Genomic DNA, 15,870 nt, shown 5'->3' on the forward strand with positions numbered 1-15,870 from the left:
TGTAATAGCTTCTTACTGAATGATAGGCATGTAATCATCACATCTCTTGGCATTGAGCGAAAGAAACATTCGGGACAAATATTGGGATGATATATGGACTGTCTGATTTTAGCACCAATAATTTGAAACATATTCGTCTGTTTCTACAACACTCGGGTGACTAATGTTATAACATTGTTTAGGTGACTAATGTTATTAAAGATATAACTAAAGCAAACAAGGTTAAACACTCATAAGAGAAAACTAAAGCAAACCATCACAAAGTCTAGATATTCCAGCAGCGTCCAACACTAAGATATGTCGACAAGAGGTAGGAGCTTGTTCGAATAAACTAGACCAAGAAAATACGACAAATTCAAGTTAATTAGTCTGTTCATCAACCACAAAATTCAATTCATGATAAACATGACAGAGTTCACAATTTCAATCTCTCTCTAACAACTCACGACAAGCTTGTACTAATTCACCGAGAGGATGGTTTTCACTCGCACCTTGCAGAATCACATGAACAAGGAGAGCATAATCAAATTACAATTTTAACATGTATTTGTTTAATAATGGAAAATTTCTAGCATGCCCTGTGAAAACTTTCTTAGGCTGAAAAATATTGTATATTTCTTCGTTTATAAAAATTTAAATCTTTAAGTTAGTTCATCCGGTGAAAATTTAAATATTTATGTTTACATTTATGGTCAATTAGGCTATTTGCTTTTTGTGTAGGAGAAGTTTAAGTACGTTCCACTTTCGCATGAGGATGCATCACTACAACACGTAACCCTTTCACATGATAATGACCGGTTATTAAAAAAATAAAAAAAAGTGCTGACCGTGCCGCAAACGCTTGGGCAAGTGGTTCTATTATTTGCCTCGAACTAGCCATCAAATTTGAGTCTACTAGAAATTGAGTTATTTATTTGAATAAAAGGAAAAAGGGTTGCTGATTTATTTTGTATTTACTTTTTGCTGACATGCTGTATGGGGCCATTTTGATGGGAAACTTGGATGGGATATTAGAAAAGTTTTACACACTAACTTGCGGAACCCCTACGACCGGTCTATAAAAAAACCTCTCTCACAACCTCACTCTCATGCTAATATCGAAGAGTGCAGAACAAAACACAATGGGATTCCGCCGGTGCTTGTTTGTTTCCAATATGTGTTATACACTTTCAAAAGTTGTGTTGCTTCATCTCGTGGTTGTTAGCTCATCAGTTTCCTCATTGCAGCAATCTTGTCATGACGAGGAGAGGTCTGCCTTGCTGCAATTCAAGGAAAGCTTCATCATTAACAGATCTGCCTCGTATTCTGATGATGCTTATCCAAAGATTTTGCAATGGAAACTAGCTGAGGGACGAAACGTCAGCTGCTGTGCATGGGATGGCATTGTGTGTGATGAGAGGACGGGTCATGTTATTGGCCTTGATCTTAGTAGCAGTTGTCTCCTGGGCTCTATCAACTCCAACAGCAGCCTTTTCCGGCTTGTTCATCTTCAAGTGCTGAACCTTGCTGACAACAACTTCAATTCCTCTCGAATTCCTAGTAGCATTGGGAATTTCCCTGGGCTCATGCATCTTAATCTCTCTAGTTCTTCCTTTTCTGGCCAAATCCCTTCCCAAATTTATCAGCTGGCCAACTTGTCGTCCCTTGATTTGTCTTCTTCAATCGAAAAGCTTGATTTATTAAACACGCTGGAATTGGCAGACTGCATGTTCTCGGGTTTGGATCCATCTTCACTTGGTAATCTTAGGCAGCTCATACATTTAGACCTTTCAGGAAATAACTTTAGCGGTCCAGTCCCTAGTTCATTGGCAAACCTCACCCAACTGAAGGAGCTCCATCTTGGAATGAATGCTTTTAGTGGCCCCATTCCCTCGGCTCTCAGTAGTCTCAACAAGCTCGAAGTCCTGTCACTTTTCTCTAATCAGTTTAGCGGTTACATCCCGGCTTCACTAGGAAACCTCACCCACCTCACAGAACTTGATCTGTATTCAAATCAGTTAACCGGTCCAATTCATTCTCTAGGAAACCTCACCCACCTCACAGAACTTGATCTGTCTTCGAATCAGTTAACCGGTCCAATTCCTTCTCTAGGAAATCTCACCCACCTCATATACCTTTCTCTGCTTTCAAATCAGTTAACCGGTTCAATTTCTTCTCTAGAAAATCTCACCCACCTCACATACCTTTATCTGTCTGCAAATCAGTTGACCGGTTCAATTCCTTCTCTAGAAAATCTCACCCACCTCACATACCTTTATCTGTCTGCAAATCAGTTGACCGGTTCAATTCCTTCTCTAGGAAACCTCATCCACCTCACAGAACTTGATCTGTCTTTGAATCAGTTAACCGGTCTAATTCCTTCTCTAGGAAATCTCACCCACCTCACAGGCCTTGTTCTGTCTTCGAATAAGTTAACCGGTCCAATTCCTTCTCTAGGAAACCTCACCCACCTCACAGGCCTTGATCTGTCTTCGAATCAGTTAACCGGTCCAATTCCTTCTCTAGGAAATCTCACCCACCTCACATACCTTTGTCTGTTTTCAAATCAGTTAACCGGTTCAATTCCTTCTCTAGAAAATCTCACCCACCTCACATACCTTTATCTGTTTTCGAATCAGTTAACCGGTCCAATTCCTTCTCTAGGAAATCTCACCCACCTCACAGAACTTTATCTGTTTTCGAATCAGTTAACCGGTCCAATTCCTTCTCTAGAAAATCTCACCCACCTCACATACCTTTATCTGTTTTCGAATCAGTTAACCGGTCCAATTCCTTCTCTAGGAAATCTCACCCACCTCACAGAACTTTATCTGTTTTCGAATCAGTTAACCGGTCCAATTCCTTCTCTAGGAAATCTCATCCAACTCATATCACTTAATCTGTCTTTTAATCATTTAACCGGTCCAATTCCTTCTCTAGGAAATCTCACCCACCTCATAATACTTGATCTGTCTTCGAATCAGTTAACCGGTCCATTACCTAATTCCTTATCCAATCTCATCAATCTCGAGTTATTTGATGCATCTGATAATAATCTGACTGGTACAGTGGAGTTCCGCATGGTGTTTCATAAGTTACAAGGGCTCGCCGATTTACAATTATCTCGTACCAATTTGAAAATTTTCACAGAAACAGAAAGTACGAATGCAAGCCTACTTCCAAAGTTAGAATTTCTGGGATTGAGTTCGTGCAACATAAGAGAGTTCCCAAGTTTCCTGCAGTATCAAAAAACATTGGTGTCCTTGGACCTTTCCTCCAACAATTTGCATGAAGTACCAAAATGGATGTTGAACACAAGCACAGAGACTTTGGCGGAGATGGACATTTCTGACAACTTCCTTTCAAGCATTGTCCAGCCTTCAGATGCCTTTCCTTGGGTTAACCTACAAGTTTTAGTGCTCAAGAATAACAATCTAAATGGAGCAATTTCACCGTTGATCTGCAGTCTGACTTCTCTTCGGTTCCTTGACCTCTCCAACAACAATATGAGTGGAATGCTTCCCCCCTGTCTCGGAAACTTCAGCGATGATCTGCTAGGTTTATATCTTGGAAACAACTCTTTCAGCGGCTTTCTTCCTGAAATATACACCAGCACAAGCAGTCTGACGGTGATTGATGTTAGTCATAACCAATTGCGAGGGCAACTACCAAGGTCGTTGGGGAACTGCATGAAACTTGAGTTTATTGATCTGTCATACAATAAATTCAGCGATGTTTTTCCCTTTTGGTTGGGAGCTCTTCCGGAGTTAAAAGTTTTGAAAATGCACCAGAACGCGTTCTACGGTCTGATGGAGGAACCTCATCAGGACAATGTTGAATATTTCCCTGAGTTACGAATTCTGGATCTATCTTTTAATAGTTTCAGAGGCAAATTTCCATCTCAAAAGATCTTTTCCGGGAATGTCATGAGGGGTGTCCCTCGACACCAGTCAACATATATGGAGGTATATTCAAATATCTATTCTAATAATAGCGTTAGTAAATTATTTGAGGAATATTACTCAATCACGATAACTAGCAAAGGTGTGGAGAGATATTATCCGAAGATTCAAGAAGCCCTTGTAGCGATTGACATCTCAAGCAACAAATTTGAAGGGAGGATTCCAGAATTTATTGGGAACCTAAAAGGGCTGATATCATTCAATATATCTGGTAACCTCCTAACTGGTCCCATCCCATCATCTTTCGGGAGTTTAACGTGGCTTGAATCACTGGACCTTTCACAAAACAAGCTTTCAGGACAAATCCCTCAAAGCCTCGCGCAGCTTACATTCCTTGAAACATTCATTGTCTCTAACAACAGCTTGACAGGTCCAATACCGCATGGAACCCAACTTATTTCAATGGGTAGCAGTTCATATGAAGGAAACCCTGGATTGTGTGGAGATCCTTTGCCAAAGAAATGCGGAGATCCTAAGGCTCCTCGCCAGTCGCCTTCAAAAACCGAAGAAAATGATTCAGGCTCGTTTGAATTTGATTGGAAATTTGTTTTGGCTGGTCTCGGAAGTGGGTTGGTGGTGGGAGTTGTTCTTTCTGATGTGGTGATCACAAGGAAGCGTGAATGGTTTGTTGAGATTGTTAAAACCATCAAGCTGATGATAGGAAATTCATAAGTCCGCTATAAGGTTATGCATTTGGTGTTGTTTTTTGCTTGTTTTATATTATTTCTTTGTACTCCTTTTTAATGTTATGTCTTCCTGTTGTAATATGGTATATTAGTTCCACAAAAGGTACAAACCCAGCTGAGAGGCGGCATTGTACTGTAAGATGAAGTGAAACTGGTACCGGGCAGAATCGTTTGCTATGTATGGAATAATAGAACAAGAATTCATAATTCTATGGAAAGTAAACCCAAATTTAACAACAGATAGATATTAGAAACAGTTTTAACTGCCAAAATTCTAATATGTAGTAGATGCAATCCAAGGTTCAAACAATCATACATGAAGTTCGTTCACACAACAATAAATAAGGGTCCATAAAAACAAAATTCACACACAAGTTTGTGCCCGAAAACCCCTATTTAACTGGGTAAAAAACCGGAAGAATTTCCAGGAGCAAGTTCATACAGAGTCATACGCATACGCTGGCTCAAATCCTAAATCTTTGTCTAAAGGAGCAACTTGTACTTTTGCTCAACTTTGAAATTCTTCAAGCCTAGGAAATGAGTAGCAATAGTGCCCGCGCGATGCTGCGGATTTTAAAACTGTATAAAACATGCAGAAAATTCTAAATGCACATGATATGCAATACTATTTATATACATACAGAAATCTATTTACAACGGTATGGATTGGCAGTTCTATTGCCATTGTTCTAATATTCACATCTTTTACAAATTTACATACAAAAGATAATATTTGATGTGTATTTACATACTATTTACACACAAAAGATTGGGTAGATAGTCCCTATTGATATCCTCATGAAATAGGCAGATAATCAGCTTATTTTACCCAATCTCTGTGGTTGCAACTGACTTTAAGTTGTTAATGGAACAAAGTACCTGAAGTCGAAGATAAACCCGGTGAATGTAGAAATCTTCAAGCCCTAAACAAATTGGCCTTGCTTTTTGCAACAAAACAATCCTTTTATGACAGAAAATTACAGGAAAAACTTTTAGAAGTGGAAATAAAATTAAGTCAAATGATTAGGGAACCAGAAGTTTATTGGACCATACACAGAAATAAAATTTAAATTAAAAAAAAAATTCTCAAATACACAGAGCATGACAATTTTAAACATACAAAAGCGAAACAAAATCATCAGAGCAAATAATAACATGAAATTGAAAACTCATTAACAATTTATTCAGCATATATAGGTACACTCAACAGATAATCTTATTTAATCACACCATTTTAATTTATCAAACTGATTATTTAATACTGTCATGCACAACAATATTTTACCATAATGAACTCTTACAATACTCTCTCATCCCAGTCGCATTTTTTGTTAAAATTTTGTTTGCTTTACTTCCATCCATAAATTTAATATCTTTTCACTGTTTTTCAAATCTTGACGAAACTATGAAGACACAAACAACAACACTCAACTCCTTTTTCAACCCTGTATCCAATTACACAAATAAGAATGCAGCATTTTTATTAAAGCATGTAATTCCCCTCTTCCTATATTCTTCCCCTTTCTCTAACCAAATAAAAATTTCCAAAACTATATACGAATTTTTTTATAAAAAAAACAATACATAATTCAAGCAAACAAAGAAAAAAAAACGAAAACTCTTTTGTGAGATTGTATTACTTTGTTAGCAACCAGCAGCAAAATGTTTCATCTTCTCACCAATTAATAAGTCAGTACACAAATGACTAAACTTTCTTAATCACAAAAGGCTAAAAGCAAAAAACAAAAATCACTCACCTTAATGACAAAAGCACTTTGAACAGTCGCATCATCTCATTGTTTAGAAACTGAAAATCTGTAAAGTGTTAACATTTAAACATATATCAAAAATGGCGTCATCACTTGGATTAATTCTTTAAGAAAATCGATGACAACTATAACATAAACATCCAAACACCAAATTAAATGCAGAAACATGGCAACCCATAACATAAACTGAATTCCAGATGAATTGAAAACAATATTACAACAAAAAACTCCAAACATAAAAAAATCCCAAACCAATTGAAAAAAAATAACCAAAACCAAAACAGACCAACTCAGGGTCATTGACACCATTATTTAAAGAAAGCTTCCCAACACTGAAGAAGCGACACTTCTCCCTTGCCTTGGAGCAGTCTTTTACTTTCAGGCTTCAACCAATGAGTGTATTCAACCAATAACTGAGTTTCGAAATATACAACATAGATAATAATTTTCCCAAATTAAACTCAAATCAGATATATATGAATTTTTTTTAAATCATGTATAATCCAAATTCCAGTCCCAAAAACAAACCATAATTTTAAAAACTACAAACATGCAAAACCCAAATCAAATCTAAGTCATTTCAGATTTTATCAATAACTCACCAACCCAATACACACAAAAGAGTAAATCACCTGAGATCGTGGCTGCTCAAGTAGTTTCTAACGACATACAGATTGTGCGACAGTGCAAACGCATACGGAGATGGAGAGGGAGAGAGAAGTGGGTTCGACTGTTTGAGGATTAATGACGAACATGTGGTGAGCGCTCTAACGTCGGCAGATTGGGAGGCGTGGAGGTGCCTCATGCCTTTAAGTTTCAAGGTTTTTACTATGGAATCGAAGCAAAACCCAGATCAGATTCTAAGTGGGTTTATCAAAAATAATAATTTATTCAGGAATTAATACTGAAAATAAATCAAAAATTAACACTGAAAATAAATTAAGAATCCAAAAAAATTGAAATTTTCATACCTCTAAGTTTCTGGGTTTTACTGTGGAATCCAATTGAGAACCACCTAAAAAACGAAATCACGTACACTAAAAAAATGCAAAAATCACCCGAACACGTTAGACTACGCAAGCAAAAAACAGAATTCAATCGAATTGAAAAAGGCAGAAATCTGTAGCCCCTCCACCATTCATGAATCGAGCAATTTTCCGGAAGAAAAACAAAGGTGAATAATCGGACGGAGAAACTTGCAAAGGGTGGACACCAAGAACAACACCAGCGTGGAAGAGAAAAAACATTAGACAATTTGCAGAAGCTGAGGATGGAGAGAGAGAAGCGAATGGAAAGAAAAAGCAACGAAGAAATCGAAGGAGAAGGATCAGCGATGATAGACGCCATTTCACTGGCCAAAAAGTGGAAAACCCGGACAACCAAGAGCAATTTTGGGGCATTCTGTGGAGTTCACTGTTAATGAACAGTGTTAGGGAACTGAGTTTTAGTATATACTAGCAAGCTTGCCCGCGCGGTGCTGCGGGTTTTGAAACTATATAAAACATGTAGAAAGAGGCAAAGAGGTAGGTGTTATTCATTTGATCTCACAAAGACTGATATTATTGCAACACATTCCAACTGGAATTTAAAAAAAAACATAAACCTTCACTTTCTATGAACTATCACCAGAATTCTTCTCTGAACAATCATCAAGGGAACATCCTTTCTACTTTTTTCATAACTTCCTAACCATGCTCAGAAAGATTAGGATTCAACAATCATCAAAGGAATATCCTTCAGATGATACAAATATTTAAGCATGAGCACACACCTCATCTTCAGATTCAGAGCTCTTTTTAGATCTAGAGCTGCTAGTGTCTGCCTTCTTAACAGCCACTGATGAGCCTTTCTTTGCAACTGAGCAGCCTTTTTGCGCAGTAACCTTTGCAGGGGTTTCCTGTGGACACAAAAGTTGAGGATCACTATCGACCAAAAAGTATCTTTCTCAATCTAACAAAGAATAAATACACAACACAATGTATCCCAAATATACAGATATGAGTGACTCAATCTTCAGGTGAATGTCCCATGCAACAACCCCAACGGAAAAAAAAAATTATGGCACCAGGTTGGAAAACCAAAAACTCACATCATCATCTTCCGAATCATCGCTACTCTCATCTGAGCTTTCATCTGAGACTTCTTTCTTCTTTGTAGCAGCAGTTGGGCCATTCTTAGCAGCTACCTTAGATTTAGAAGCCTTAAACCAAACAGTAACACGCACTTAGAAATAACCACTATTTTCAAAATCACAAATCAAACACAAAAAATTAGCGATAGCATATGTGCATCAGTAGCTTTCTTAGCTTCCGTAATCCCATTTTTATCAAAATGGGCCCATCAAAATAGATAAAATGATTGTGTCGTCAATTTTCCTCAAAATAGATGAATAATAGAAGTACATTTCTCCACCATTTAAGTGTGATAGATAGAGAGGCTAACAGAAACTAACAGAACAGAGAAAGACTACCAGAAACCGCAGTGTAGCAAGGCCGGACATCAATTTCTCCACCATCATGTATTCAAGAAGTAATTCACGGTAAAAGTATATCAAAGGTAATGATATGATCCTCGTACATATATGTCCTCAAACTATAGAACCATACAACTGAATGTGATATCTAACCTGAAGCCGCTGCTTGGAAGTTTCATTTACTGCAAAAATTTGTAGAGTTCGCCTCACCACCAAGGAGTTATAAGTGCATTAACTGCAGCATAATTCGTTGCAAGATGTGGCATCTGGGAAATCAAAGAACGCGCTGTCAATTGTAAGTCAAAGAACACGCTATCAATTGTAAGGAAAAGAATGCAAAGCACTATCTAATAGAGTAGATAAGTAATGTTGTATAAGCCTAGTCAAGCTATCACAACTAACATTAACTGAGTTAAACAAAGATATATGGACACTGGCTAAGCCAAAACGGCAGATAGTGAGACCAATTTATTTACCTGTCCTTGTCTGCCGCCATATCCACCCTCTGAGTCATGGAAGCAAAACACAACTTCATGAAAATCTAAAGATACCATTTCACACTCACAAAACAATAAAGATCACTTTTTTGTTGTTGTTCTTAGTGGTTAAAAGAAAATATATAAATGACTAACAATCCGGATCTTTTTTTTTTTTCATTGACATGTATTTTTCAAAAAGAAAGAAAAGGAAAAAAAATCAATGGTCATTGTTTGTTATGAGGAAAAGAGAAAAAGTGGTGTAGTCGTCATCTTTGTTAATCGCATCTTCTTCTAAATTGTCTTTAGAAGGATTAACTTTAATACAATTCTGCAAAACTACAAATGGATGGACACAGCCTGATCCCTTTTCTTCCACCGTGCTTTTAAGATAACAGAGAAAAGCCTCTGAAAACTAAAGTCCATAGGGCCCACTTTGTAAGTCAGCTTTGCAGGGGCATTTCAGTGCCTTGTGAGCCTTGGCAAGAAACTCATTTCCATCAGTATTTCATCAATATAGAAAGGCAGAAGCTTGATGCAGGCGCATAAATCAAAAGAAAGCAGAAATCAGAAAAAAAAAAATGCTAAAAAACAATGTGAGTCACAAAATATATGAAACCTAGATCAAACTTCTTGATAAAACCTAAGAATAACTCCACAAATTTCTGAGTTGTAAAAAAAATTCAGAATCCCAGATCAAATTTCTTGATAAACTTTAAAAACCCCAATTCAGATGAGGAAAATACATGAGGGACTAATTTTAGCCATATTAGTTGTTTGCATTAGGTTTTGAGAAACTCAAGTAAGGAACAGAAAATGAAATCAGATAAGTAATGTTATATTCAAAAGATGAACACTAAACATGTGATTAGCCATATTAGTTGTTTGCATTAGGTTTTGAGAAACTCAAGTAAGGAACAGAAAATGAAATCAGATAAGTAATGTTATATTCAAAAGATGAACACTAAACATGTGATAAAGATGACAATGAAATTGAATTACGGGTTCCTACTGTGCCCTTTGTGAAGTGTCCTTAGTTGAGCAAAATATTCAGATATTTTCCTGATAGGCTTCCACCTAAAAAGGTAAAAGCAGAACATCAAAAATCATGCAAGCGTCCCTGTAGAACCTTTCCAACTGATGAAAAATAAGGGAAGAGATCAAGACTGACCTGCTCAGCTAAAAACTTGATTTCAACAAAATCTATTAATTGCACATCTTTGTTCTTCTCAGCAACCTGTTAGTCGTAAATTCAAGGATGAACATAGTATAGTAAGACTGTTAATTCACAACACGAACCAATTGATGGTACAAAATATAATCACCTAAGCCTAATCATCTTATATTAAAAAGACATCATACAATAACAATGAATGTTTTACAGTGTGCAAGTGAAGCAGCTTTCATTTGCTAATTTCTTAAGTGATAATGCAAGCTCGATTGCTGGATAAAAAAAAAAAAATAGGGACCAAGAAGACATCAAATCCAATGCAGACAGCAGATATAATTGAACCCAAAAGGCAAAAGCCTTCTCTAACAAATAGATACATATAAAGAGTCATTTGGGATATAGATATTGGTGGACCTGGAAGAATAGAGACGCACTGAGTAGGAGAGAAGAAAGAGAGATGGTGGAATTTTGGAGGAATACTGGATGACGACGAACTGTGTAGCCATAGCTGTTGGTGGCGGTGATTCCGCTGCGAGAGACAGTTCGAAAAAAGGTAATCAATAAATCTTACAAAACTGTAATAATTCAGTCATGAGCTTCGAATCATTGACATTTCAATTATAAGGATTCATAATTTAAATTTTAAGATAGTATTAACGGTTTACAAAATTAGAAAGGTTCAAAGCCATTAACAATTATGTAACTCAGACTCTTCATACCTAGACTTTGCTCACTACAATCTCTATTTTAATCTTAGTGGCAAAGTTCTCTTCATATCTCATTACTTCACTCTTCTTTCTTCTTCGTTACCAAAATCATTTTCTTCATGTACTATCTGATCTATTCAGATTCTCCTCAGACAACAAATTGATAGCTGGGAAGAAAGAAGAAAACATGCATCAATAAAATTTTGAATTTTTAACCACCTCTAATTTATAATTAATCTAAGTAAATACACAGCAACCACAACAATAAGAACTTTCAAATAGAAAAGTATCTATTAACTACCATGCAGAGGATCTTCGTAGATCCAACTTCCCACAGCCCTATGTCCCCCACATTGGTACCAACTGAAGCATATACAGAGAACAATCAACAGTCAATTATGAGCAGCAAGCATCTAGGGAAAAACTGTAGAGCCAAAGGTATACAAATAAATATAAGTAGCTACTTAAAAAATACAACCCAAGAAGTAGAGTCTGCTGTGAAGGATGAAAATCCATGCTCATGGGAATTGAGCCCTGATTCAAAGTCCGTGTGACATTCTTAGGCAAGTCATCAGGTGCATTCAAAGCTTGCCCTGGACATGTTACTGGCCACATGTTAACAGGGAGATTAATCCTAATCCCTGATTTCCTGGTATTCCTGTACAAACTGATTATGGCCTGATTTTTTTAAAATCATTCCATAAGCTGCAACCACAACACAACCACAGCAATAAGAACTTTCATGAGCTGAATCTAAGCTTGCAAAAAGCATTCCATGAGCTGCAAAACACAAATGCAATTGACTACTATGCATACCTTTGAATTTTTCAGATGCTTCTTCGGATATAGTTCATTGGAATCCAGTGTAGGTGGTGGTGCTAAAAGCATACATGTTCTTTGCTTCTTCCAATTTCTACATAAACACAAATTAACAGATTAATCTCCCAATTACAATACGTAGCTTGAAATAACAAAAACAACCAATATAATCTGGTGCATTAAATGCTTTGCCCTCCCTCATTTTATACATCGTGGGAAAATATCAAACCCAAACAGAAGTCCTCTGAAACTCCGATTTCAATATAATCAAACACAAACAAAATACCAACTCAACTCTGATTATAAAAAAACTAAACTAAACTATAAATTGAAACTTTCAATAGAATAACCCCAGAATTTTAAATTACTTACGTTGAGAACAAAGGGTTTTGCAACCTACAAACAAACATCCAAAATTTGAAACACCTACGAACCCAAAATCACAAAAACACCAAAACTAAAACACGGAATCACATTTTCTCATCTACCGAGCAAAAAATTACGAATCCAAAACTAAAATATAAAAAAAATCCCAAAAACTTAGTGCTGCATGAAGTCCGTACCTTGGATTTTGAGGAAAGGAATATGGGTTTCGACAGATCAGCAACGTTTGAGAGCGAGAGAGACTGAACGCTTGAGAGTGAGAGAGGTGAGTTTGAGAACGGCGGAAGCAGAAATTTGAGAAAGAGAGATGAAAAAAACCATGAAGATGCACTGGAAGTGGAAGGTCCAGCGATATGATGAACGGACGCAGGACTGGAGAGTTCCAGAGGCATCCACAAAGCGGAATCGAAATCGTCAATCGTGTTGCAGAGCATGGTTTTTCCTTTTTGGATTTCGTTTCTGAGGGAGTCGAGAGACTTCTATTGGCAATCCAGGGTCAAAACCGTCATTTTACCGTGTAATTGACAAAAAAGTAAGACTTAAAAGAACAACTGAAGGGCAAAATTGGAACAACACTGGTCATCCACAGTACTCAACCCTTACGGGTTTTAGTATATATGATAAATAAATCTGACAGCAAAGCAAAAGGGGCAAAGTTGAAATAAAAGAAGAATAGGCGAGGACAAAATCGGAAATCACTGGTCATCCAGTGACCAACCCCTACGGGTTTTAGTATATATGATAACTAGCTATTAGTACCCGCGCGTTGTTGCGGGTTTCTAAACCATATAAAACACGTAGAAAGTTATGATGTAGATACATGATACACATTATTTACACACGTGAAAAACCAATTACAACCTTAAAAAGGTTTTTTACTTCAAGATAACAAAAACATTTTGCACGAATTTTAGTAAGAACTAACTAAAATATATCAAGGGATTCCCTCTAATGTACAATTTGCACAACTCAAGAATTTCCAAACTTGGAAGGGTGACTGAAATAGGTTGCTCAAAAAGAAATAACATAGCAAGAAGTGAAAAATGGAAAACCTAACTTATGTAAAAATAACATTATTTCTAGACATATTTGAAATGCCGAATATGGGAACATACTTATTAGTCATCGGATTACAAACCTTAGCAAGAACAAACAGCAAATTCTGCACCATTGTTTTCTAGCTTCATCGTTCGCATAGTCGGAGCTATGTCACAAATCTCTCCACGTCTTTGAGACTTTTTTGAGCAATCCATGATACCATGTGACACTGTTGGCAAACATTTCATTTTGAAATCATCAGGAAATCCAAGAATAATATATTGGTGCAAAGATTCTCTATATTCGAGAAAATTATTAAATAAAACCAACCAAATACTTGAGACGAAAAAGGGAGAAACTACATGCATATAGAACTGAAGGAGAAAATTTACATATAGAAAATACAATGCTCTAAGCACAAACCCAGAAGCACAAAACACATAATTGATATTCACATTAATCAGCTATACCAGAATCACTAACCAAGAAAGGCCTGATATTAAACAATTTTAGTTATGTACCGAGTTTGCATCTGCTGCAAGTCTGCAAGGACTTTTGCCGGGACTGCAGTGAAGGGAAGGGAAAAAGAATTAGACTCTAACATAAAGTATTTTATAAATATCATACATTCTCATGAATAACATGTATTTTGAAATTATAGATACAATTTATACATGAATAGAGTAGACAACGGGAACTGCTAAAGCATCAATATAAAAAACAAAAAGTTTTTGTGGACATAAAGCCTATGATAAACGTCAAGTAATTGACATTAAGTCAAAAAGATATCTGCGAAAGTGTAATTAACCCGACCTAGTTTAATTCATGAACTCAACTCGATTATCCCATCATATTCTTAATAACTATCCAAACCATGAATGAGATATTGTTGGATCATCATCCAAGAACTGATTCAGATGATTCCCATCGTCAAATAGATTTTCCCTGGTGTAACATAAAAGCATTGTTGAGAACCACTGGAAGAAAATATATATGTTAACAACAGAACCATATATGTGAGGCAAGTTGATTTGACATGAAAACAAAAGGTGAAATTGTTCGCTTAAAAGTCACACATTATTGTTTAAGAAATATGTCAGCGCGTCCATTCTTCTAAGATAATGATGAATCATGGCCAGCTGAGACCTCATTTTCAAAGATCTCCTCTTATAAATCAAATGTAATTTTTCTTGAAGGTAAATCTTTGGTAATAACCCATAACCCAGAACAATGTTTAAAAGCCAATTTATACACTGAAAACTACATAACTTTAAGTCTCTTCTAGAAGGTAACTTTTTGTTCTAATCCATAACCTAGAACAATGTTCAAAACCCCAATCTGAAATTTTATCTGGGTACTAACTTCTATAATTTCCAAATCACAAAATTCCAGTAAGGGTATGCCGAAACACAAAATCAAAAATTCAATTTCTTTGTGTACAGGACAACATAAAGATTGAGACTTTTTTTCTTTTTTTTTTAGTTCTACAACTCTACACACTTTCGAGCCTTACATTTTTCCGGAAACAAACAAAAAGTGAAAGAAGTCGTACCTGGTTCGAAAGAGCGGACGCTATTGGCGAGTTTGGTGGAACAATGATGGCAGAGATCTCTGGTGAGAAGGCCAATAAGACGGACCAAACCATTGAACCAAAAAACCCAGATTTTTAAAATTAAAATCCCAAAAATTTGAACAAAAAAAAAAGAGAACCCAAAAACCAAACCGAAACAAATATGTCCGAGAACTCACCAGGAAACCCAAGCTTTCTGGGTTTAAAATTTCTTCAAATCAGAATGGAGGCAAGCTTTCCTGGGTATGGCAGAGTGGAATTGGACTTGGCGAATTCAAGGAATTTTGGTTTTGTTGTGAGGAGAACAACATGAACAACCCTTGAGGAATTTCTTCGAATCGGAACGGATAGAGAGCATATGTTCTGGTTCGTGCAAAATAGGGAGAGAGAACTGGAGTTTGTGTAGCAAATGGAGGACGACCGGAAGCAAATGAAAAGCCCAGCTTTGTGAGAGAAATAAGTGGAAACGGAAGGAGCAGTCGACGATGATCAACGCGTGGGCAGCATGGACAAATTAGTAAATCCACTGTGCCAAGGAGGAAAAACAAAGGAGAACAGAGAAGAGAATAAGGGCGTTTCCGACATTTCACTGTTTATTAACCGTGCAAAACAGTACCGAAAAACTAGGTTTTAGTATATGTATATATAATTTGATAAATTTGACAAACTTACAAATTCAATTCGGGAAAATCTGGATGTTGGATTTTCGATTTGTAAATTTCTAAGGTTCTCAAATGATACCTACAACAACATATGATAATTCATAATGATCGAACAGGCAGATCTTCGTCTACTGCAAAGGTAAATAATCTACAATTTCCTTCAATCCGGAAAAT

At 36.5% G+C, this 15,870-nt stretch overlaps 2 protein-coding genes across 29 annotated transcripts; one reads left to right on the forward strand and one right to left on the reverse strand.

Annotated features, from left to right (window-relative positions):
* Positions 1–1,121: 1,121 nt before the first annotated feature.
* Positions 1,122–4,613, forward strand: LOC125478343 (receptor-like protein 19). The gene has a single exon (XM_048586488.1). It carries the CDS (start codon positions 1,122–1,124, stop codon positions 4,611–4,613), a length of 3,492 nt encoding a protein of 1,163 aa, XP_048442445.1.
* A 303-nt stretch (positions 4,614–4,916) lies between these two features.
* On the reverse strand, positions 4,917–15,667 carry LOC103935952. Of its 28 annotated transcripts, none has more exons than XR_007259052.1 (20): positions 15,214–15,664; positions 15,017–15,075; positions 13,986–14,028; positions 13,565–13,693; positions 12,606–12,905; positions 12,040–12,136; positions 11,702–11,928; positions 11,525–11,586; positions 11,302–11,390; positions 10,931–11,045; positions 10,517–10,582; positions 10,358–10,422; positions 9,023–9,135; positions 8,486–8,596; positions 8,168–8,293; positions 7,368–7,433; positions 7,029–7,224; positions 6,385–6,442; positions 5,507–5,588; positions 4,917–5,191 (listed from the first exon to the last, which is right to left on the reverse strand). XR_007259052.1 is itself a non-coding variant. In XM_048586203.1 (14 exons), exons 9-14 carry the CDS (start codon positions 8,566–8,568, stop codon positions 5,111–5,113), a joined length of 612 nt encoding a protein of 203 aa, XP_048442160.1. In that variant the 5' UTR covers positions 8,569–8,596; positions 9,023–9,135; positions 10,358–10,422; positions 10,517–10,582; positions 10,951–11,045; positions 11,525–11,586; positions 11,702–11,928; positions 12,040–12,136; positions 12,606–12,882; the 3' UTR covers positions 4,917–5,110. The 28 variants fall into 28 exon arrangements, 5 of the variants coding, with proteins under 5 accessions (XP_048442160.1, XP_048442157.1, XP_048442158.1 ...); XR_007259051.1 differs by having other exon boundaries at positions 4,917–5,206; XR_007259068.1 differs by lacking the exon at positions 4,917–5,191 and adding an exon at positions 9,346–9,823 and having other exon boundaries at positions 5,228–5,588; positions 10,951–11,045; positions 15,214–15,667.
* Positions 15,668–15,870: the final 203 nt, after the last annotated feature.

Source organism: the organism of the source record quoted next, unplaced genomic scaffold, assembly GCF_019419815.1.
Source record: "Pyrus x bretschneideri cultivar Hongxiangsu unplaced genomic scaffold, Pyrus_bretschneideri_v1 Contig24, whole genome shotgun sequence".
NCBI classification, from domain to species: Eukaryota; Viridiplantae; Streptophyta; class Magnoliopsida; order Rosales; family Rosaceae; genus Pyrus; species Pyrus x bretschneideri.

What these genes read in the sequence shown, in the direction of transcription:
- LOC125478343 (XM_048586488.1), top strand. Translation starts at nt 1,122, where the DNA reads ATGGGATTCCGCCGGTGCTTGTTTGTTTCCAATATGTGTTATACACTT.
- LOC103935952 (XM_048586203.1), bottom strand. Translation starts at nt 8,568, where the DNA reads ATGGCCCAACTGCTGCTACAAAGAAGAAAGAAGTCTCAGATGAAAGCT. An exon ending in GCTCTGAATCTGAAGATGAG is followed by an intron (nt 7,412 to 8,167) that starts GTGTGTGCTCAT and finishes TTCGTTTTTTAG; the next exon opens with GTGGTTCTCAATTGGATTCC. An exon ending in GGGTTTATCTTCGACTTCAG is followed by an intron (nt 5,192 to 5,506) that starts GTACTTTGTTCC and finishes TAAAATCCGCAG; the next exon opens with CATCGCGCGGGCACTATTGC.